We start from the raw sequence: 25,944 nt of genomic DNA on the forward strand, positions 1-25,944 counted from the left end.
CATGTTAAAACTGGGCTACATTTTTGATCTTAGATACATTGTTTCAACACCACTTCAATTACAGTCTTTCAATATTTTTATATTAGCTTTGGATCAAAGGACTAACTGATGCTGACAATACTTTTTTTATTTGATCAGAAGATAAGGTGATTTTATGTCTTTCTGCTGATTGCTTTGGCTTTCTCCGACTTTACAGTTTTGGTTCTTCCTCAGCATCTTCTTCAACAAGTTCCCAACAGCAGGCAGCTATTCTCAATGAAAAAGTTCTGATACACCCACTGCACTGCTGTGCACCAGACAAAGTCACCTCAGCTGACAAAGTTAGCAACTAGCTGGTGAACGTAACAGCATTTAGCAGAGTCTCAGAGTCACATATCTCCCTCAGGAGCTGATGGTGACCAATATAGAGCTAATGGAGAGTCAATACTGGACTTAGAACAAGACTCCAAATGAATGTTAATGTTTCTCCATGTCTGCTGGATGTGTAAATGAGCAACTGTTTGTGAACAACTTTTGCCATCAACTGTGTAGGATGAGAGTATGTCAGTGTTCACAGCTTGTTTTGCCAAAAGATCAGGAATTGCAGTTCTAAAAAGCTGTGAATGGGCTTCATGACGCTTTGAGGGTTTGTCCATGTGTTCCACCAAATGTCAAATGGAGATATTGTACTTTTTCAATCACTATATTTCTCTGACAACTAAGGTTACCTTGCAAGTATAAATTGTATGTATAAAACCTATGAAACTTTTCTGCAGGAAATATACAGTATGCCTATACACCATTATATTGAGCAGTTAGACTTAGCAACACCTGAGAGAGATGACTGACATGATTATATGTATGTTATATCTATTCAGTTCAATCTAATTCAGTTTTATTTATAGAGTGCCAAAGTCACCAAGAAAGTTACCTCAAGGCACTTCTCAAATAGAACAGTACTCTTTAATTTAATATATCTATACATTATGTGTGGTGGGTAGGTTGTTTTTTGCATGTCAATATTTATTACTGTTGTTTTGTACAGATCTCTCATTAGGGGTTCTTTGTGTTTGTTCACACTGCAGAAATCTATAAAATATAAATGATTAAAAAAAGACTCAATTTGCTATTTTTTAAGCTGACCTTTAGAAAAAAATATGAATACATTATTTTACTTGGAGAGGCGTACATTTACACTTTTGTATTCCTATTTTTATGTAAATATAGGATGTGAACACTTCCTCAACAGTGGTTGAGCCTTTATACTATAGACACTACATATACTATAGACACTACATATACTATAGACACTACATATACTGTAGACACTACATATACCATAGACTCTACATGTAATAGACACTACATATACCATAGACACTACATGTTGACACTACATATGCATAGACACTACAGAAACCGTAGACACTACATATACTATAGACACTACATATACTGTAGAGCCTACATGTTGACACTACATATACTGTAGACACTACATAAACCTTACACACTACATATACCGTAATGTAGACACTACATATACCATAGACACTACAAATACTGTAGACACTACATGTAGACACTACATATACCTTAGATACTACATGTACTGTAGTGTAGACACTACATATACCTTAGATACTAGATATACTGTAGTGTAGACACTACATATACCTTAGATACTAGATATACTGTAGTGTAGACACTACATATACCTTAGATACTACATGTACTGTAGACACTACATACAATATACCATAGATACTACATAGTGTAGACACTACATATACCATAGACAATACATAAACCGTAGACACCACAGTATTGCAGACAACACATACGACTGAAGATCTCATGGGACACACTTCTTCAGTTGGCAGCTTTGATCCAGAAATATACTTATTATTTTATACATCTGTATGACAGAGTGTTGTGAAGCACTAGAAACAGCACATTTACTGTGGCTCTGTTACTGAGAAATATTGATTGGGTATGTTGGATTACACCTGTCTTGTTGACAGTGCCAAGGGTGTTTGATTTCATCACAGTGGTAAATAACATATTTTTTTTGTTCTTGATATCTAGTCAGTCGATGACATTTCCTACAAGATATACAATAACTCTTTTAGCCAATAGCATCTGGTGCAGGTCAGCCAGAACTTGTCAGACTGACCGGTGTGACCGTGACATTATAGCAGTCTGCTCAGATTAATTACCAGCAGAACAACACAGATTCAAGTCACTGCAGCCTGAACACCTGCAAATACTTTATGTTTTGGATGACAGTTTATAATCAATACAACCCAAGTTCGAGAAGAATTATTTCACAATCTTTCGTTTGCTGTCTTTTATTGTCCTCCGTGAACATAATGAGCTACCTATGTTGATTCAGATGATACATATTGGACTGTCTGAGGTAAGTTTGTGCTGTAGTGGCAAATCCCACTTTAAGAATACTAAACAGACACATGCTGCAGGATCAGGAAAGATACATGCAGGATAACCAGTCAAAAGTGATTCAAATATATTCTTTCCTCCTCTATCATTGAGAATATTCTATAACCTTTTGGTGTATAAACAAGTTTTGTCTTCTGACATGTCACATCTAGCTCAAGTTAGACTCTTGATGATGATGATGATAGCAATGCTTTATAATAAAAGAGCATTTGAGGTAAATGGCAAGGATTTAAAATTATAGAGGTGCTGCCTACTCAAATTCACACCTACAATTCTGTATTTATCTTTCTGACACTCTCTCTCATATGCATGCGGGCACACACGCGTACTCTCACAAAGGGGAGTTAGGGGCCTACCTATCACCTGAGAAACTACTAATCAACAATGACTCATCCGGCACCTTATCAGATAGCCATTACAGCAGCCCTCTTCAATCTTCTGTTTTTCACTCCGGCATAACACTTCCTAGGAGCAACTTCACTGATAAAACACCGCGGGGGAGATGAGTATTAACAAAGGTGACTCATGCGTCTGCAACCTTCAAGGCAAATCATAATTCCATATTTCATTTGAAAGGATGTTTCACTAATTTACTCCGTTTTAAATGCACGCTGTGAGCTGTCTTTGAAGTCTCCCCTCTGAAGACTGTTTGCATCTGTCCTCTGCTAGTGATCTCAGACTGTGAGCGAGCTACTACGGCAGCTCCGATGATAAACATGACTAGAGGAGTTTACTATGAGATGTTAAGCTGTCAGTGGCACGCTGCACTGATCATGTGAGTTTCACAGCGGGCGGCCGAACGAGGATCGGTTTGTGAGATTACTCAGATCGAAAATATATGGTTTGTTTTTCATGTATGAATTAATGAGTGTAACTTGTATTAACCCTCGGGGAGCTTAAATCACATAAGGTGCACAGTATGGGCTCTTTTTAGATTGACAGTGGGTTTTGTTCTTGCTGTCGTTGAGAGCTGCTCTTTGGCTTTTGTGAGCTGCATTAAATCTCATGATAATTAAAGCTACATTAGCTGGAATTTTGGCAAAACAAAAAGCTGAGTTATCAGGCTCCCTTGTGAGAAAAATGTACCCTTCTGTATTATAATGAACACACACAAGCCTGCTTGGTACATAATAAATGTGCTCTGGGCAGTTTTGAATGAAAGGAATTCAAATATTTGCTGCCATTCATCACTTCCAACTTGCAGAGTTGCCCAAGGAAGCTTTAAAGGATCATTCCAGCAACCTGGGTTCCATATACAGCATTTACAGCATTATTACCATCTATACTGAACTTATCACCAAGATCTGGGAGCATAACATTACTAAAAAGAAGTCAGGTGGAGCAGGACACCCAAGCAGTCGTACAGTATGATCTGATATATGTCGAATAGAAAATGGCCATATATTGACAATCCATCCAGCTTGGTAAGAATAAGGCAATTAGAGAGCTGTAAGAAGTTAATAATAATAAGAATAATATCTTTGGCACAACAGGGGTAATGCCATGCTGTTTTTAGAGGTAAGGGTTAGGGTTAGGGGCTGGGTATCGGAACTCTGTACCTTAAGATATTGACAGAAATAAATCGATACCAAATAGTATCGAAATGTCTCCCATCAAACAATACCTGCAATCAATCCCTTTTGCACCTGGAGCTTGAAAATATATCATTTTGTATGAACTTGCTCACAGCCAATCAACACAAGTGTTATTTGATCAATAAATATGAATAATTTGAAGACTTTCAAAATGCATTTGTGTAAAAATCAAATCATTTAGATGTGGAGGGGAGCAATAATTGGGCATAACTTTTTTAAGACAACATGATGGTGGGGTAAGAACAAACTAACCTGCTAACAATAGCCAGGTTACATCAGTGTAATATTCTCTCATTAATAATGAGGTGATATCAGTGTAAAGTATTCAATTATCAAGTAGAGAGTTTTAACAGATGTACTAATGGGAAGATATCTTGATGAAAAGTGTGTAATAGGGAGATGATAATTGCTTAATGTGAATAACAATAATGAGGTAATTGTTTCACATGTTCATACAACAATGCAAGATAATGTCAGTGTTACAATTTCACTTTCACAAGATAATTACTGTCAAGACTCGACTTCCAGCAAACCCCCAACTTTGTCAAATTTATTTGAAAGAGAAAATAAATGCAGACTGTAAAATATTGTTATACACACTGTCGCCATCATAGTTTAAAGACCAACATCCTGGTTCAACATTGACCTTGTTTTGAGCATGCTCAGTTTTTCAGTGCAATGAGGGACTGTTATCAAGATTGTGTATGTGCTCACTTTCAGTTTTAACATTAGATAAAATGGTTATTCTATATTATATTTATATTGTATTATGTTCTGGCTACACTCGCCCCATTGAATTACATTGAGCGATGTCGCCATGTTCCGAGAATGAGATCCAAGTTGTAAGAAACAGATGTTACCATTTAAGATATGACTTAGCTCACCGAAGCTGACAATGTGCCTGACTGACAGTGTAAAGGTTTCTGTAGTCAACACCCCTCCATTCACTTCCCTACTGGATCCTTTCATTTTCCAGTAAAACTTATTACCTTCTTAATAGACATTTAGCAGAGAGGGAACGTTGCCAGATTACTCGAACAGAAGCAATTGAAAGCAAAAGCTATTTCCAGAAACAGCTACACAACCTTTAAAGTTATTCCACCAATAAACAGTCAAGGAAAATGTTGATGGGCTGCCAATAATGTAGAGACCAGTAATTAGTACTGGGCAGGGAGGCTTACTTGTTCTTAGCTTACAATTATAGACCAGAGCTGTATGGATTTCTGCTTCATCATGGAAGAATGAGGTTCATCACTATGTTAAAACACCTGGTTTGTTCCTCATTTAACACAAACTCAATTTGTGGTTATTTTTCTGTCACTGAAGCAGATATATAGTGTGTAAAATACATAAACATAAATATGATGGTGTGTTTTTTTCTTCATCAGTGTTGTGGAGGCGCAGGCATATTTACATCCATCATTATCATAAATAATGCTGAAAAGAACAGCAAATTCTATTTCTGCTCCTAATCAATACAGTCCTTCACTCAGCTTGATAAAGATTCTTTCTATATACAACACACATATTCAAACTACCTCGTGTGGTATGCTTTATTGACTTCTTACAAAAATGTAACATTGTTGCCCACTTGAGGGTTGCAAAATCAAGCTATAAACACAACACTGACATATTATCATAAAGTTGATATGAGGAACTAGCTGCTGGTTTACACATCCAACAAACACGGAGCAACATTAGAATTCATTTAGAGTTGTGTGTCAGGAATCCAATTTCCACTCTCCTTTTGACTCCGATTTGGTTTCCACCAACTCCAGAGGGAAATATGTGGGTTTTTAGGAGCTAAATGCTATAATATGTTAACCAGTTAGTCACTAACTATGTCTGATGTTTGGTGTTGAACAGTGTAACAGGTTTTTCATGAAATACCACTGCATGCTGCATGTGGAAGCAGCGCTTTCAGAGCAATGAGAAAAAGCTAAAACAGTAAGTAACAGTAAATCGTACACTGTTTCCCACTAATGGGTTTAACTGTTTAGAACTGTACACAGAAACAAGGCTTTTATTTTCTGGATTGTCCGTCATTTCTAATAAGCTTTCAACATAAAGTTGAAAGAGCAACACCCAATAATAACATGGTGCCCAGACTGGCTTTTACCAAGCACCCCCTGGTGTTTGAAAGAAATATTACATTTAGTACAAATCAAACACATGGCTCCTACAATAAGGGTCATTAAACCAAAACAGTGTGCTGAAAGACATTAAAACACTCATCAGGGTCAGCCCCAATAGACTGGTTAAGACACATGCAACAAAACTGCAACATACATGTCTCAAATCCAGCAATGGACGCTTGTTGCATATAAGTCCATGTCTTTTTCCCCTCTTGTCCTCTCTCAACTGTCACTATCCAATAAAGGCAGAAAATGGCCCAAAATATATATATTGATTTTTATTGTTTAAATGTTCATCAGAGCTGGGGGAAACTGCAGAGTTGTGTGATAATTCTAACTGGGTTCATCACTAGAAGTGACCCCTTTCACAGGTAGTCATGTGATCTATTGTTGATATCAAATATTGATTACTGCTGCTTTAAAATTGAATTCTCAGGTTCATTCAGTTCTCATTTAAATCAGTGGAGCATCTTTGACCTCCCTTTTGTAAGACTGGACATGCCAATTAGTCTCTGAGATATTGTAATGCACACTAATTGTATGCAAAGTGCTTGGAGCAAAATGTGACAAAGCAATGTCTGTCATCTGGCTACATTGTGCTTTATCATCTCCTTTATGTATGTATTCAATGTCTGCATTGCTCTGTTCATTTTATGTGCCTTATTTTATGTTATTTTTATTTACCTTATGAGTATTTCAGTAATTTTTGTCATTGATTACCCTTTATATTGTATGTTTTTCCATTTTATTTTTAGCAGAAGTCATCTATAAAATTGTATTGCTTCTTAACTTGTGGTATCTGATTTGGCATTTGTTATTTGGTGCCTTTTATATTTGAAGAAATGAATAAATAAAATGGAAATGGAAAAAGATAAATAAATTAATAATATTGCTCTACCCGGGTATGGATTTTTCTCTGTAAATGTGCTCCAGGCAAGATTAATTGTAGTGTTATGTTCTACCAGATGAACTAGAGAATAAAGGGGAACTGGGAGCACAGTAACAGTATCTCTGCTCGCCTCAGTGTTGATAACTGTCATTAACTTCAAAGGATAATCTCCTTGCTCTTCCTACAAAATGTCAATTAAACCTCTGTAGAGAACATTACACTGAGTGCATTCTATAGCAGCTGTAGCACACTGTGATCATACCGATGCTGAATCATGACAGTTTCTTCAGATATTTAAAGTCAGGTCGCATTCACATCCTGCAGCTTGCTCCTGGCAGGACTTGGAGCTGTCCCAGGTGTCACTCTATATCCCCTGTTTCACCTAATGAAGCTCATTGCCCAGCATCGGGAAATATGGCCATTGAGTGCTGCTAAGCAACAGGCACTCGCATTCTCACTAAAATCATCTCCCAAGAGAAACTGACACCACTTGGCCTGGTGTGCCCTGCTGCCTTCTCTGCCAACAGACTTGTAACACTGATATGTTTTGCTTTAGTCAGAAGGTCATCGCAAACTGATGTCTCGGGTATTTTTTTTTTTTTGTGAGACGAAGACATGCAATGTTAGTCCCAGCAGGTCTGTCATTATGTTGAACCGCAGCAGCTGGGCAGCCTTCACTAATGGTCAGCTAGTTGCCTCTTGGCTCCACACTACAGCTTGTTTGTCATGTGGCTTCTCCAAGCTCAATCCAGCTGAACAGAATTGGCTGCAAGCTGGTTTTCCTGTTTTTTTTTCACCTTTAACTCTGTTCAGTCCACTTTGTATCACGTTAGCTGGACTTGATAGCAATTAATTATGTGACAGATCTGCAATTCTAATATGCACATAATGACATGTAACTGCTCAAGCTTTGTATTTACATGAATCATCATACACCTGCACATATAATATTGCAGCAATTAACTAACTGCGCAGTTCTTGAAAGCACATGTTGAATATTGTGTATCATAATATAAATTCAGCTGCACATTTTCACTTATTTATAATTTCATTTATATTGCGTGCATGCATTAATCATCACATGATTAAAAAAAACTGTGTTCATATGCTCACTCAGCAATTCCATGTAAACAGCAAGTTGATGCTGTGAGAATTATACCCTCATCTCATCTCACTGCTTTTTTTTTATTTTGTTTTTTCCCAAGCCTGCGTAGCTCTACTGTCACTGTGCTATTGCACTGTATTTGTTTTCCACCCTCCAGGGGTACCGCATTTAGTATCAGAGACACTACTCAAAAAAACGCTAGCGGACCACACACTGTGCACAAGCCTCCAACGCTGATTTCATGCTGCTGTTCTGTTGCAATAACTCATACAGGAGACCACACACTCCCACTCTTTCTACAGATGGAATAAAGTGGTTGTGATAAGACTGTGTGGGAGTGCATTACAGTGCAAGAGCTACAGAGAGAAAAGATGATTGTCAGGGTCCGGCAGGAGAGAATTAACAGCAGGTGGTAGTGATGGAGTAGCATTGGTCATTTGCACTCTTACTGTTCCCGCTGACAAATTACATAAATTACCCTGGAGTTTTACGTGCGGGTACTTAAGGGAGACAATGTGTCAGAGAGGGAAAGCAGCACGATGTGAGACTGCGGGAATAGAGTACGAACATAACAATAAGATGAAATGCAAATCCTTCTTGTGTCTAAGCAGCAAGGAGGAACACCCAGCCGTTTGGCAGCTGGGTACTGTGTCATGCTGACTCAGCCTAGGGCAGCCATAGTGGATCAAAAGGCAACTGGCAACCAATGGATGATGTGAGGTAAATGTCAAAACTTGTGCTGCACTGCTCACTCACGTTCTTCCCTGACTGTTGGGAAATAATAACTTCTAAGGTGTAAAGTATAATAATGCCATAAATAAATAAATATATTCCTAATGCGAGATACAGAAAGTATGAGGCTGGTGTTATTCTATATTTTTTGTATTGTCACCAAATCCAATGAAATGACCAAAACCAACAATCCAAGCCCATTGGTTCATTGTGAAGATGTACAATTTTTAAAGCAGGCTATTGATATATAGTTTCTTTTTTTTAAAGGCTAAGTTATTCTGTTCTGCTATTCAGTTTTTAACAAATGTTACTCAAAGTGGAAGAAAAGGGTGTATTTACTGGGGACTATTTTTAGCTGTGGATTAATACACATTTGATGGATAAGTGTTTACAATAGTTTCGGACAATAAAGGAGTTGAATGCACTGAGGAATAAGGTATATCATATACTTCTTCTCATCATGGGATTTGTTGATAATAAGAAAAAAAAGAAATGGCCAAAATTACAAAAACAAATTAAGATTTAAGATGTAAAAAAACTGAATGATCTTTTAACCCTTACATACTGTTCATATTCTGACCCGGCTTAAGCATTCCTTTATAATAAGAGCCTATACCTTTTATTTAGATTTGAAACTATTATAGGAAAAGTGCATTGACATTTACACTATATTATGCTTTTATGTTACCTAAAACAGGAACATAACATTTATATTTATTTCTGTTAATTAATTGAAAGTGAGGGATGCAACAACATTTGAATGGTAGGCTTCACGGTAACCTTTAAAACCACTATAGGAAAAGTCATAAAATACAGACTCTAATAATTCGAATCTCAGAATGGGTCAAATATGACTCAAACCATATGTAAGGGTTAAGTTTTCTTTTCTTATATAGTTTAACAACATTTGCAGCATGAATTTAAACCTCTTGCATTGTAAGTCAGTATCTGGTGGTGTTACAGTATAAAATTTAAAATCTGTACTTTGATACCATCTTGTCTCATACATTACGTATCCCAACATGCATGTTATAGGACATTGCAATATTTAATGTTCTCATATCAATATTTCAAAGAAATAACTGCATTAATACTTATATATGATTAATAAGCAGACCCTTTTGCAGTGGGTGTTCGGCATGTTATTTTTTTTAATTTTTCATGAAGATATATGAAATTGGCACATCGAGGTTCAAGTTAGGTTTAGTGATGTTAAGTAATATTGCAGTTTGTTAGCACTAGTGAAGCATGTGTATTGAATAGCATAAGATTTATTGTATTACTACATTTCAAAGACTCTGATGTCAGAAATATCAGCTGCTTAGTCACTGTGATAATCCCTCCTAGATAAATAATTGGACAGTACAAGTCATGCTTGATGTCCTTTAGATATATCCCAACTGACCATTTCTTTGTTGGCCCACTTGAGCCTGGATGAGCCCACTGTGCTTGTCACCCCACTCTGCTTCATCTGTGCTGGAGTGGAACCACCAGTCACCACCACTTGAAGAAACTCAGAGGTTAAAAGGAAGTCTCTTGCTGGCCTGTGAGACACATTTGTTATTATAGAAGGTTCTTCTTTCTTTACACAGATGAGAAGACACTCATAAAATGCTGGCCACAAGCCACTGACACTGTTATGATAGATGGAGTCAGTGCCACAGCGGCTGGAAGTGTCACCAACAACTTGTTGTAGATTTATGGAACCTGTTTATTCGGCCTCAAGCAAGTTGCTGTTTATAGCCCTATGAGGTGAATGACAGGTGTAGAGCCAGGAAGGAACTAGATTAAAAGTTAACTTAAAGTTGGTGTGTGCCTTCGCCTACCAAACTCAGCATAGCTGTAATAATATGTGGCTTGAATAGGAACAGGAAAATCAAACATCTTTATTGTGGCTTGATCCTTAATGTAAAGCATAAAGCTTTAAATTAATGCTATAGTTTCACTCATACTTAAATGTGTTGTATGCTTTTTGGTGGCAATATGTGTAGGGTCAATAGCTAAATTGTAGACTACATCACAGCTAATGTGCACCTCCTCCATGAAACTACACATCAGGCTTACCATGAGAGGAAATTCAGAAAGAAGATTGCAAGAACTGTGATTGATCAGCACGGAAACTTTTTCTTACATGTTTCAATGCTGACGTTATTTTCCCCTTTCAGTAATACACATTTGGCAAATACATTACCACTAAAAACTTTCTGCTCTACATGATTTTTCAACATAAATATGGTACACATAATAATAACTGTAAATAGTAACTGTTTGCTCGTACATTCACTTTCATTTTTTTATGTTGTGTCGCTCCCAAGTGAAATGGATTGTACTTATATAGCGTTTTTCTAGGACTGCAAGTCACATTCAGCCATTCACAGACACTCACAGAGACTGTTGGCACAGCCATTTGAAGCAATTTAGGGTTAAGTATCTTGCCCAAGGACACATTGACATGTGGACTGGAGGAGTTGGGAATCCAAACGCCGATCTTCAAATTGCAGTTTAATATTTGCTATTTAAGCAGTTGCTGAAATCTGGGTACATAACGACATCACAACAACAAACTCCATCAGTCAGGCTGTTAATAAGCTTGTAGATTTGCTACCATAACCTCTCTTTGATCGCAGCAGTTAACTGATGTGAATAAAGGTTTAATTACAAATCTATGAAAATGATACCCAGTTTGTATAATCCAGAATTTCCCTTTAAGATAAGGCAATGTTTAAACATGCTTGAAGAATACTAGTAGAAAGACTCTCTCATATCTCTGTTGTGGATAAATAAAGCTCATCTTCTGTCATTTGTTTTCGAGGTTAGAGCTACAGGGCAATCTGTGCTGTACCGAGGGACCTTGTGTGCACAGTTTACCCTCTGAGAAGTGAAAACAGACCAGCCGGCTCCAGAGCCACTGACTCCCACAGAGAGCATCAGCACCACAGGAACACATTCCCATCGATCTGTGTGGAGACCTCCATCAAGCTCCCGGTAGGACGCTCCGGCAAAGTGAAAATAATCTACTGGCTACAAAGTGCAACTAGGGTGAATGCCTCAAATCATTTTTCAATAAGCAGCAGTCAGACAGTATATTAACAACTTTCTTGTTTCAAGAGGAAAGGCGAGTACAAATTCATCTAACACTGTTAGAAATTACAGCAGTCTGCCAAACACTGAGGTGTTAATATACAGCACAGATTTGATCTCATAAATTGGGAACATGGAAATAAAAATCTGAAGTGAACAAAACCACTAAACACTTCAGCAACACTCCATTAATCTTTGACATAACTTGCTGGTTACATCCAGGTAATTTAACAGCAGAGACTCGAGAATTACAACAGAGGAATCTGCCCTTTTTTTAACAAATAGTCTTATTTGTTTTTTAATAGATGTTCCATCAAAAATTAAACCATGAAAAGGCTAAACACTATGATTTAACATTCCACATGCAAATACGGATGTAAACAAATTACTCCTGGTTTATCAAATGAATTGAAGGAACATTACGACACTTTAAATTGTTTTGAAGCAAAGCAAACATGATTACTTCTGTTAAGTTTTAAATAATGAAAGGAGTGTTCAGATGCTGCATACTGATCAGCCTCAACTGTTTAAATTGTCCGTCAGGTTATGAAATGGGGCTCCAGATCTTCATATGGTTTAAATCTTTGGTGGTTTGTGAATTCACCAAATCTCTTTATGTGTGTTGACATGGATGGGATCTCTCTTAATTTTCAAGCAAAATAGACAATGATCTGGTAGAAAGAGAAAAATTACCATTACATTTTTAAAGGAACATAAATGACCAAATTATACATTTTCTGATTTAACGCTTTGATATCCATGGTATCCTTTGGTATCCATGAATACACATGAATGTTGTGCTTGTATGTAAATATAATGGAGGAGAATAGAGTACTAAACATTTGACAGTTCATGAAGCCCCACAACCCAAGTTTTCCATTAATACAAAGAAGACAGACAGTAGTTTTTTGCAGCAATAGGTCTTCAATTTCACACAGAAGTAAACAAAAGAAAGCTTCTAATTTCCAGCAGACCACCATCAGCCAAAACAATGACTGTTTTCACAGCTGTAGCTAGCTAGCATAAGGCCAACATGCCAACAGCGAAAGTCTGTCAGTTGATTGAGACTGATATCATTCTAAAGGACTGAGACTAAATCTTTTTGTCTCTGGCAAAAGTCACCACTTGATGGTCCATTAAGAAGACATGGAACTAAAGAAGTAGCATTGTTTGTGTAGCTATCGCAGCACAGAGCTAGCCTTAGTGTTATAGTGTAGTATTTGAAATGAAAATGTAGAGCAGATAAGCGCAGTGTTCATTAATTTCTCATACTTCTGCTCCTGTGCTTGTATTGTACGACAAAGGCTACAACCCCTTTAGATACAGAGTATCACTCTTACTACAGCTCCATGCACTTCAACATGAGAAATCCAAAGCTTGACAGGCCTGCCATGAGTAGTTACAGTTGCTAAGCTATGATTGGATAATCGCAGCTTGGGGGAGCAACTAAAACTATCATCATAGCTAGATAACTGACATCTAGCCACCAGGTAGCTAGAAGTAGAGATAAGGGAAAAAATATTTATAAATGTGAAGTGACCCTCTAAGTATTACCATAGGGTTTAGTATAAACACCCCAAAGCCAAAGATGTTTCAAAAGAATACCCACGATAAAGGTCTGCTATAATCTCACTGAACAAGCTGCTGTGTGATTATGAAGGAAGTTAACTGAGTTTATATTTTATTGCCTTTCACATGATGAGCTGTGTGATTCCTATATAAGTTATCTCTATTTATTTTTTGCTTTGATGATAACTAAACATTTGAGGAACATACAATCTGTGAGAAACACGTTCATGGCATTTAAAAATTATCCCTTTATCCTTAAAATGCTGTTAAAATGTGAGCATAATAAAAAAGACATTGCCTAATACTTTAATCATTATAGAAACACCTGTTATGAAACTCTGTGTCATACATTATGAATGAGCGAATCACCTGGACATAAAATATGCTCAATCATTCAATCAATCATTAACTGCTGCTTAAAAGAGGAAGTAATGAAATCCTGTTTGTTTGATGTATTGGAGATTTACATAATCCATACTAAGTAATGGGAAACCCAGGGGATTACAGTCCATATGTCATCAAGAAAATTCATGAGCAAGTGAGCTTATTGACTATCCCCATGGTTGTGCTTTCTGATGTTCAAATGAGACTTGTACAAGGTATGAACAAAGGACACCAACACAGCAGGAGAACCATCAACAGGTTCTCTTGGGGATGAAAGAACTCTGCTGCCTGCCAGGATAAGTAAGGGGGAAACTGCCCTGAAGTATAGTGATAATGTATATCCAGCTCTCCAATCAATCAGTGACAAAATGCAGCATAGATGGACAATCTGTGTGTTCACCTAAACTGAGCCACCCTGCAGACCATCTCAAAAAGTACATTTACCCCCATGAACACACAGCAATCACTGTCCAGAGGTTCCACACTAAGGGGCACTGAATTCATTTCAGAAGTGCAGGGGCCAAAAAGTGTGTGTGATTCATACTTTGTGTACACATGGTTCTGTCAATATTTTTCAGACTTCTTCCACATGTGCACACTAGTAAACAGGGTTGCAGCAATAACTTTCCAGAGTTGTCAGTATTACAAAGCACTGTACACTGTTTTTGTGATCACAATAATCTGTTAATACAACTAGACTTTCTGGATCATATTTCATTGTCTCATCATGATTTTTAATAACACACCCAAACTAACACAGCCCCTTGTATTGTTTTACACAGGACAGTCAGACATTGGGAAGGTGGGGGGACCAAGTGGGTACGGGTTTTAGGCTTATCTTGGATTTTATCTACTTGAACATTTTAGGATTCATCTATACTGTAAGTGTTGCTTTATTGAACACAATTCCACCATATACAGTAAAACAGGAATCTGTGTGTAACAGCTGACCTCTATACAGTCAATAGTGTAGATGTGTAGCACAACACAAATCAATTAGTGTCAGATCCTGACCAATCAGATGTTAATGAAGTAAATATGCACATCACTATCTCAATCTAAAGACACACTCATTGTATGAGCTGCTGTGTGATGCTGCAGGTATTAAATAAAGTTAAAGTAAAGAATCTGTCACACACCCAGCTGTGGGCAACTAACAGAACATCGGTACTGATGTTCTTGCAACATTTCGGATTACATTCAGTGACACCTGAACATTATTGTAAGACTCAGACATTAATCTACTACATTTCAGACCTGCCTCAGTCACTTTAATAGCTGTATTCTGACATTTCAGTGGATCATGTTATAGATGACAAATACTAGCGACTTAAAGAAGCAAAATACAAGTTGGTTTGTGATTGTGGAGAGCTCTGTGTGTCCACATCTCTGCTAATTAAAAACACCCAACACCCAGGCTGCAGTTGTAATTATTGACCAATCTCTGTGCTGTGGGGAAAAGCATGAAGCACTGGAAACCGCTCTGGTCAATGTAAAAGGTAACTTTACTGCCTATAATATGTCTTATACAAGACCATATTTCTTTCCCTCTTTCTAATGCTCCATGTTAAGTTCTATTAAGATACCAGTTTTGAAAAGCAGAAATAGGGCTCAGCTCAAACCAGTCAGGGCTGAACAAGTGGCAGCCCACAGGACCTACAGGATGGACCTAAAGCTTTGGCACTGTGCTCCCAAGCTGTTGTGTTTACCATTGCTGTTGACATGAACAGAAACAAAATGCAGGATCTTCTTACCGTAAGTGATTGACTTGAAAAACAAGTGGGTAGCTCCTAGTCTGGAAATTGAAGCCAATGCAAAAGTGCCTTAAACCCGTATCCTTCATAATTGTCAGCAGGGGGTGATCACTGATTGAAAAAAGAAGTTTGATTGTATGGAAGTCTATGAGAAAATGACCCTACTACTCACTTGATTTATTACATCAGTATTAACTTTTCCAATTGCTATATAGTTTCCAGTCTTTTTCAATACAGCATGATGTTCATTTTGTAAATTAAGGTCCCATTTGGCGTAAAATAGACGATAAAGCAGTGTAGATCATGGCTACCTTGTGGTTGACAAGCAGCTACCACGGCAACAGTGATGATTATGTTACACAACCAAGGTGTAAACCCAGTTTCACGAAGTATAAGTGTAGCTGCTGCTATTTTACAGTGTGCTTGAAGCTCTTGAAAATGAATTGTAACATTTTGGTCACCTAAACATCTTCAGAGTTTGGTTGTACTAAAAGACTCTGTAAGGAGTCGGCTGTTTGGTTTTTCCAGTTAGTGCATTTTGGTTTTAGGTTTGTTTTCGGCTAGCAATATTTTACATTAACATTAGCATTATCACAGTTAACCATAGATTGCAAATGGTCATTTCTGGCTCCAAAATTCAAATATGGCGACATTCAATTGCCAAATCTGGGGCTTCAAAATGGCAGTCCACAAACCAAAGGGTGACATCATGGTTTTTACAGTCTATGCTTAAAAAGAATATGAGAAGAGGGTAAAGTGGGGGGCACCATGCCGCACCTACTTTCAGCACCAGTGGCTCCACATCTTCAGGACTCCACCACACATTCCCTATCAAGATTCAGGAATCAAGAACTGTGTTTAATCAACCAGAGGATGACAGTCGAACAGGAGTAAAGTACAGCTTTTAGCAGCTGTTGGCCTGTGTGGAGTATCAGACAAATCATATAGCACATCAACTATATGCAAATGTCCCCTTGAAAACATGTATACAACAATGCCCAAACCATTACAGGCACACTATTATTACCCTGCCTGGATCAAATATGTTCTTATATTGCATCTAAATCATATACAAAACTCTCTGTGGATCCAGCCTATTTTAAAACAGACAAGTGTTGGACTCAACTTAAGCCCTAAACTGCTACGGTTATCCTAGATTGTGTAGACAAAAGGTCATAACATAATAAATAACATTATGGAGTTTTAAGGTACAAACAAGCTTAATGTGATACTTCTCCTGAATGATAATCACCAACTGGGAGTCATAATTTACCTTCCGTTTTGTCTATGTCATTTATAAAAGGCCATATACTGTATAATGAATTCTTTTGAAAGGTTTTGAATCATAATGCACTCTCATTAAGTGGACTTGTCCTACTGGCACATAAACTGTATGAGTGTGAATCAAGAAATCCTGCTGAAAGATGTGTTGTGAGTGGCAGTTGCTTTGCAGCGTAATGGAAACCGTGGCTGACACAATAGGTCCAACAAAGACACCCCATCTGACTCATCTTCATAAAGTGCTTTCATTGCGAGGACACAGGATGAATTGACCTGTGAGAATGGCACCTATTCAAATTGCTCTTCAAAGAAAAGCATTTAACTTTATAATAATACGTAAATAATAATGGATGATGTTCACATTTTTGACTGGTGAGCTATCATAAGATTTGGAATATTTATTTGGGATTTCCTTAGGTTCTTATCCCATTGTGGTTAATATCATACAGTACAAGTCAAACGTTTGGATGCATTTTCCCATTTACTTGAATGAGGAAATATGTCCAAACCATTGACTGGTATGACAGAGCATTACAATTGGATCTACTGACTGCAAAAACTAGTTTTGAGAGTACTGGATCCAGTAACTATATGTAATGCAAAAGGGATGATTTATATTGTCTATAGCAACAAACCCACAGAGAATTATTACTCAACTCTTTAGCATTTTAGCAAAGATGTACTTTGCTTTTACTATTATGTACAACAAACTTTGCTCTTCTTAATCCAGTTTCCAGCCACAATAGGCAGCTGTTTCCACCCAAAAATATCAATTAAACCCATTGTATGCTATCTGCCCAGCACCAACAGCCAGCATGCAAAGTTAGCAACTAGCTTGTGAACGTAGTTGAGTGTTTAACAGCTAAAGATATTTCCCTCATGAGTTGGTGGAGACCAAAACTGTGTTAAAAGCAGAGCTAATATTGAACTAAAATTCATGTGGGCACAAACATGGTTCAAAATAATTGCTAATATTTTCCCATGTCTTCTGGATGTGTGAGTAGACAACTGTTGCTAACTGCTAAAAGGTTCTAAAGAAATAACTTTATATGGTGTTATTTTTAGCGTGTTCTGCTATACATACATTTTCTCAATCCCTGTCAACTAGTATGTTTAGTAGTTTGATACTTGCTGTGATTGAATTTCCATAGACAACACTCTTTTCTTTGTCTGTTTGGGTTTTTACTCATGCTAACCAAATCATGCTAATAATTAACTTGCACATTGTATACTTTTCCATTTCATCTTTTTTTTTAAATACGTCATGACATTCAAGAACCATATGAAGCTTCCAACCTCATAACTAAAGCCTGTAAAATCTGCAATTAATTTTAATTCTCAGAACATATTATTCATTTAATTATTCTTTATATAGCAAATACATTATTCATTAAAAAGCAATTATGTTTTCGTCTGCCATTTAATGTAGCCTTGAAGTGCTGCTAAACCCGGTTAAACTTCATTAGTCTGAGTTCCAGGAAATGTTGGTGGTGATGGTTTAAATCTTGTTTCAGAAACCTTACTACTCTAACAACACAAGAAGGAAAAAGTTAATTATTGTAGAGTATTTTGGAATGATAATCTTAAAATTTAAAGATGGGATTTTTTAGCAAAATATGAATTATTGCTCAAAAATATTTCTGGTCTCATGTAAGCTCACATATCCACAACAGTCAGTCCTTGAGCTGCATATCTACTGTATCTACTCATGTTGATATTTCCAGACATTTAGCAGAGATGACTTTCACCTTTTAAGCTGTCTTTAGTCTCCCGGCAACATGAGCGACTCAACACTGTGACAAAGGTAGGTGTATGCACACACTACAGCATGCTGCAGCTGCTATCCTCCCTCGAGTTTCGGTCAGAACACCTTGCACTGACCACATGCTGTCATCACTAACTGTCACATTGGGGGCAATTATTCACAGAAATAAATAGAGTCGACTTGCAGCTCAGTCAGAATGGAGGAGTAGTACTGTGGAGGGGGTAAGGGGATTTCTTACAGCCTCATCATGGCAACTGAGACGGACCCCTCAAGACATCTGGTCTGACATGTGCTAACAGTATCACAGCTGGTCTCCAATTTCAGACCTCAGGACATTTTTTTTCTCGGGCTCACACGCAGTTTATGGAGCTATGATGATAATGAGGATGAGCATCTGATCACTGATTTCTACCAGAGGTTCCCTAGAACTGAAGATTTGACAGTGTTTAGCCTGTTATCAGTAAAGCACAGTCAGGTGAGGCCTGGAGCTGTAGATTTCAGTTTTTGAAGTCCTCCATGAGTAAATGTGTAGCTGCAGGTACTCAATTTAAAGTGCAGGCCCAAGATTCAGCCTTTTTCATACTGCAATTACTTTGATTGCTGCTGCTACTGCTATTACTTCTACCAATGCTACTGCACATACTACTGACGCTGCTGCTACTACTAATATTAGTGCTGTTGATGCTGCTACTACTACTACTACTTTTTAATGTGTTACATTACCCCAATGTTGTCTCAAAAGCTTGGAAAAGAAGCTCCTACCACTGCTGCCACTATTGTAACAGCTAGTATTACCACAACTACTACTACTACTGCTGCTGCTACTACTGTAACTGCCACTACTACTACTACTACTACTACTGCTGCTACTACTACTATTACTGTAAGTGCTATTATTACCTATACTTCTACTGCTGCTACTGCTACTACTACTACTATTACCACTACTACTGCTGCTACTACTGCTACTACCACTACTACTGTAACTGCTACTACCACTACTACTGCTGCTGCTACTGATACTACTACTACTACTGCTGCTGATGCTATTATTACTACTGTAACTCCTGTTATTACTACTACTACCACCACTGTTGATGCTATTACTACTGCTGCTGCTGGTATCCCTACCACTGCTGCTGATGCCACCACTACAGTCAATACTAAAACTACTACTAATGACACCACTACTGCTAGTGTACTACTTCGCCTACAAATAGTTTAACTGCTACTACCGAAAATACCTACACCTACTGTTGCTGCTGCTACAAGTACTTGTACTCGCTACCACAAGTGCTACTACTAATACCTCTGCAACTACTACCAGTATGGCCACTATTATCACAATACAATTTACACCATTAATAATGATACAGTCCATCTTACAAATGCTACAGCTACCATTGCTGTTACCTCTAGTACTACTACTAATACTCCTACTTGTATTTCTACTACAATGCCTACAACTGATGCAACCACTAATGTTACCTCTTCTTGTACTGCAGCTCTTGGGATTTTTGAAATGTAATTTTAATACATATGTATATATGCTTTTATTTCACATTCTTCTACATTCTATTATTTTACTCTTCCCTTACATTTACATCACGTGATGAATCTCTTTCAATTTTGATACATTTTATGCAAATAAGATGTGCTTTTAATTATTATTCAGGGCAATGATGACAAGAAGAAGGAATGCAGCACAGGAGGACAGTGAGGAAGACAAAGAAGGTGAAAGAGGAGAGGATGTTGACATAAGGCTGATAAATCTGTATGTATGCATTAACAATACAACGGAAAGGGAAAAACCAAGCATGAAGTTTGTTTTTTTTTAAGCCCGCAGAACAGCTTCAGTGCTCCTTGGCACAGATTCAGCAAGTCTGTGGAACTCTATTGAAGCGATGAACACCATTGTTCCAAAAAACACTTAATTTGGTGTTTTGATGATGGCGGCGGGGGGAGAGCTGTCTAACACAGCAGTCCAAAATCTCCCACAGGTGTTCAATTTGTTTTGAGATCTGGGGGATTGTGAAAGCCGTAGCATATGACTCAAATCATTTTCACACTCATTAAACTATTCAGTGACCCCTCATACCCTGTATGAAAGCATCTGTATTTCTTAGGGGGGCTTTTTCTGGGTTATTAATTTCTCACCTGAGTGTATAAAATACTATACTCTGGGTGCCGAGGTAAGTGCAACAATTGAGAGTGCTATGATGTTACTGGGAAAATAAAGAGCAGGTCGTCAGATTTGAGGTGAACAAATGATGGATGTGTAATGGTGGCGTTTATTGTTAGGTTTCTCCAGGGTTATTTGGGGTCTGGTTTGATTTATTCAGCTGAAAACATACAGATCCAGCAACGAGAGAGTAGCGAGAGAGCAGTGAGAGAGCGTGTTGACACATATCTTAATAGACATCTTTGTACCTTCTTTTTACAGTCCCGTAAGATGACACTAAATTTAATTAGTTTCCACAAACAGCTCATCGTTGACACAGTCCAAATGGTTTCCTTATCTTAGCAGCAGACTCCTCTTTCACCAAAGCTAGTCTCACTTTGTTCACTTTTACTGTCCAAAATAATGATTTGGAAAAAATGTGCTGATACAAGTGCAGAGGAGCAAATCCATTTCTATTATTTATAAGGAAATATTCTACCAAAGCATTAACAGTCAGGAGTTGGTACAGCGATACATCTTAGACTGTCAGCCGAACATTATGTTTGAGCACAGCCTTCCAATCATCTAGAGAACTCATCAAATCAAAGCTCCGCCGCCCGGGCACCTGCAAATAATTCTTAGCTTTGGAATCAAACTACTCGCAATGTCAGATGAAATGGGTCTGCCGCATGAGGAGCGTCTAGATGGTGGAAGGCAAATCACAAAAAGGATATGAACCTAATAGAAAGATATTTTCCTCTGATTGTCTTAACCTCGTGGTATTTTCTTGTCTGTGAGGTATTACCACTTTACTATTGTTTTGTCTTTTCTTTTTAACAGAGAAGTTACTTTGAGTTTTATGGAATGCTACCTCTAGTTTTACTGAATACAGACAGACGGCAGGCAAAATGCAGTATCGACTATTTCACAGAGCGGGCATCACACTGGGGTTGAGAGATATGGTTGAAGGATAAAGGTTGTGATATTCTGTTTTTTTTTTACTGTCAATAAATCCCATGTCAAGAACAAAACCAACATTTTAGTCTGTTTCTTGTTTGTTGCTCTCAGCTCGGAGCCAATTTGTTCCTAGTGAAGCTGTAAATCTAGAAAAAATATTGCCTAAAACAGGTAGGCACTGTCGGTTTTTGGCAAACTTTACCCTCACAGGAGGAAAGAGTGTATTTGTTTGGGGGCCATTTCAGCTGTGGCTAAAGAGATATTTGATATTTTAGTGAGTATTGGGTGGGAGGGGTGGGGGGGACTACAGTGTGTGTTCTTGGTAATAAAGTGCAACAAATTGGCTCATTGATCTGTTTTTTAATATAAGACAATCCTTAGAATTATAAGTAGGATTAATTCATTGCTGGGTTTGTTTTTTTGGGTTGAATTTGTTGACAATGAGAAAAATATAAAATACAACCAAATTCACCTTTTAAGACAAGATAACATCAGATAAAATATTAACCCTTAGGGGAGTGGATATCACAATAGCAGTATGAGTATTTACCTTGTTTTGATATATACTGTATGATGGTGTAATATAAGCTAAACCACATTTAAAATAATCCAATTGAGCTCAAATGCAATGATGTAAGCTCTACTGTTATGCTTGATATCATTCCAAATTCTTCTAACGTGTAAACAAACCCTTCAAGAACCCCTTTTGACTGCTTTTAATAAGACTTGGCCTGGAATAGCTTCTTTACAGGGGCAAAATCTTGTAAAATTCTAACAAAATATGTTATTACCATCAGTAAAAGTTGATAAATTACCACATATTAAATTGTTTGCTTTGCCCTGTCTCACACTGGTTTTCAGGATATAATGCAGGCTGTGTTGTCAGCATTATTGATTGGTGTTTATGTTGGTACATGGAGTGTAATTTGTGCTATGTAAGTGATAAATTCATTTCTTGCAATCAGAACAAGTAATAATCACTTCTTCTGACAGTGTCTTTTCCTCTCTGTCTTTATTGTAGCCAAATAAATGTCTTCACAGTCTACATTAAAGTTGAATTGTTTCATCTTTAACAGGTTTGTGTCTCTTCCTCTCAGGTTATGTGCGAGAAAAACAAGAGGCCAAATAAGGATGACTCCTGCACATTTAGCAACAGAAGTCTGAATGTCCTCTGAAGTGTTGTTACTACTGCAAAGAGTCGGATGGTGCATAAAAAAGCGTCCTGCTTTCCGCAGAGGAGACAGAGTAAATGTAACCACTTCACAGAACATGAATATTACAATGGCTCTCGTCGCTGTAGCCTAGAAACAACAGCGGATCCACCTTCACTGGTCTGTGCAGCCACCCTCCCCCCCAACCCCCCTTTTTAAGTGTTGCCTGGCAAACTGGAGGACAGGCCTGGTGCATTAGTTTCTCCACAGCTAAAAGTCCTCATATTGAATAATAGTATCTGACTTCCATAATGGAGAAAAGTGCATCTCCGTGACCTCTGTGGAAAGGGGAGTTAATTTTAAATGTCGTGCCTTCCGCATAATCTAAAAGTAGACTGATTGAAAGGTTGAATTTGAGCTTGTTTGATTTAATTCAATTAACTCCAACTCAATTCACCAAAGCTTCATTCAGTGTTCTAGTGATTAAAATGCAGAAAGAAAGAGAGAAAGAAAGGGGGAGAGAGGGGTGGTGGTGGTGGGGGGGGGTTGATTGTAGACAGGGGTGGAGCGTCAACATAGAGAAACTCAGTTTACCACCAACACCACGACAGCCTGAAATAAATAAAATGTGACGCAAATGCATCATCGCAAGTGGCGTCAAATTGATGTAATTTATGCTTCCTTTTAAGTGGTGAAAAATGCCTTCATGATAACACAACTGATCTGTGCATTTAAATTGCTCTCATTCACATTATAATGTACATTTTTTTCTTGCTTTCTCTTTCCTTTATCTCTTTAATTACGCATCAATCATTTGTTCCAAATTCCCAATCGATCCTAAAAATATAATTTGAATCTAATCCAGTGAATATTTTAAAATGAAAAAAGTAAAGTGGATACAACAGAAGTGACGTCAGACCTCAGTTGTTGATCTAAACTCTGAGTCCTGCCTGCGGCTGGGCTCAGAGGAGCTGTCCCTTCAGCACCACAACACTGCAGCTCATCCTCGCTGCTTTCTCTTTACAACCGATCAGTCCCACTCACTCACTCACTCTCTCTCACACACACACACACACACACACGGCACCGTTATATTCCTGCAGAGCTCTGCATGTGTCTTTCTACACTCTTCACACACACAGAGAGAGAGGGAAATATCGGGAGTACACACTCGGTATACTACTGTCATACTTTGGGCTGCATCTCGGTGACGCACCAAAGTCCAAGTTGAATCATAACGCAACTGTAGCTGCACCAAAAAGAACATCATCATATGCGTGCTTCAGCCTTGTGAGTGCACTCGAGCGCGCCAAAGCCACGTCACATCAGTTTTATTAGATGATGTGTGATTGTGATGAAAGTCCAAATATTCTAATGTTGCGTGACCCCGATGACAAAGGTTCATCCACGCAGTGTAACTCCCTTTGGGGCCACAGAGTCAGCACTGCAACATGTTGCTTAAAACTTTATATAAAGAGCTGTGGTAGTTAGTATGTACATGTTACTCAGCTGCTCGGTTTGTTTGAGGCTTCTCTGAATATAAGATGAACTGAGATGTGCTCCCGCGTAATTGTTGCCTACAGAGCGTTGTATTGCCATGAAAATGTAATTGTCCTCATAATAAACCACGTCCTGTTGCGCTGCAGTGATGTAAGGATTATAGAGGATTGTTATAGCACACAGGTTTGGGGTGACTAAGACTTACCTATGGTGGTTATAACCGTGATGGCAAAGTAAAATGACCCTGCGAATTTCCACTGCACCCCGGCTCTGTGGGGCTCAGCCTCCATGATGATGGTCTCCAGTTTGCGGTAATCATCCTCGCTGATGTTATATTTCCCCTGGAGACGCTTCTCCTCGGCTTCCAGCTGCTCTTTTTCCCGCATCTCAAAGTCAGACTCCAGGGCGTCAAAAACGGCGGCCCCGACGAGCAGGTATGTAAACGTGCAAATGATCAGGGACAAGGTCCGCACGTTTTGCCGCTTCATGGCCAACAGGAACCGGCGACCGAGGGGCTCATGTCCCCTCGGATTCCCCGGGAAGGCGCAGCAAGCGTGAGGAAAGCCGTGTGGACAGCGCCTGGAGGCGGAGGCGCAGAAAGGTGCGCTCCGGTGACGGTGACCGAGGTGGACGCCGGTGTCGGGGCAGCGGTGGAATTCCCTCGCCTTACGGTGATCCCGGGGACAGACTCCCAGATCCTGCTCCTGGTTCGCGGAGAGACACAAGAGACTGCTAGATCGCCTGGACCAGGAGCCCTGCAGCCGAGAGACCCTGCGCAAGACCTGCCCAAACCAAGTCCTCCCGGTGCGCAGTGCCATCAACAAGCAGCTTCCAAGATCGTCTGCTGGTTTCTATTCTCCTCAAGTGAACTAAACTGGTCTCAATAAAAGCTCACAACCAAATAAATAATCGCTGAGAGATCCTTTTTTTGTCTGCTTTGATGCTCCACTCTTACTTTGAGAGGAATTTAAAGGTCCTATAACTAGGCATCTTTCCGCATGTCTCTAAGTTTCAGCTTAACACCAACCTGTTCGTTGTAGCCTCATCAGCATTCAGGCTATTTTTAGCAGCCATTCCCCCATATAGAGAAAAAGGAGAGAAAGGAGAAAAAAATCAAATGTCTGTCCCTGAAATCCTTAAATCTTCCTCACAAACAGCGGACATCCTCATCAGAAATTTGCTGAGTCGTCGATAAGACGGGAGGGTCACAGAGTGTAGCAGAGGAGCATCAAGTTGGAGGAAATGTTATTCACACAAAATGCGCAGATCTCCACATTAAAACATGTTTCCTCTCCTCATCATCAGCTCCTTTATTCCTGGATCAACTCACCACTTGTTACAGAAGGAAAACAATATTCCAATCACGCATCGACAACAGGTTCCATATCAGAGAAGAGAAGAGCCCCCCACCCCCCCTCCTCCAAAAAAATAAAAATAAAAATATAT

At 38.5% G+C, this 25,944-nt stretch overlaps 1 protein-coding gene across 1 annotated transcript in view; it reads right to left on the reverse strand.

Annotated features, from left to right (window-relative positions):
• Window positions 1-25,316, reverse strand: part of kcnk9 (potassium channel, subfamily K, member 9) — a 43,102-nt gene extending 17,786 nt beyond the window's left edge. The window contains exon 1 of the mRNA XM_053333926.1: window positions 24,704-25,316. Coding sequence (XP_053189901.1) covers window positions 24,704-25,316 — 613 coding nt within the window. The remainder of the gene's footprint in view (window positions 1-24,703) is intronic.
• Window positions 25,317-25,944: the final 628 nt, after the last annotated feature.

The sequence above is a fragment of the Scomber japonicus genome, chromosome 15 (genome assembly GCF_027409825.1).
Source record: "Scomber japonicus isolate fScoJap1 chromosome 15, fScoJap1.pri, whole genome shotgun sequence".
In the NCBI taxonomy this organism is placed as follows: Eukaryota; Metazoa; Chordata; class Actinopteri; order Scombriformes; family Scombridae; genus Scomber; species Scomber japonicus.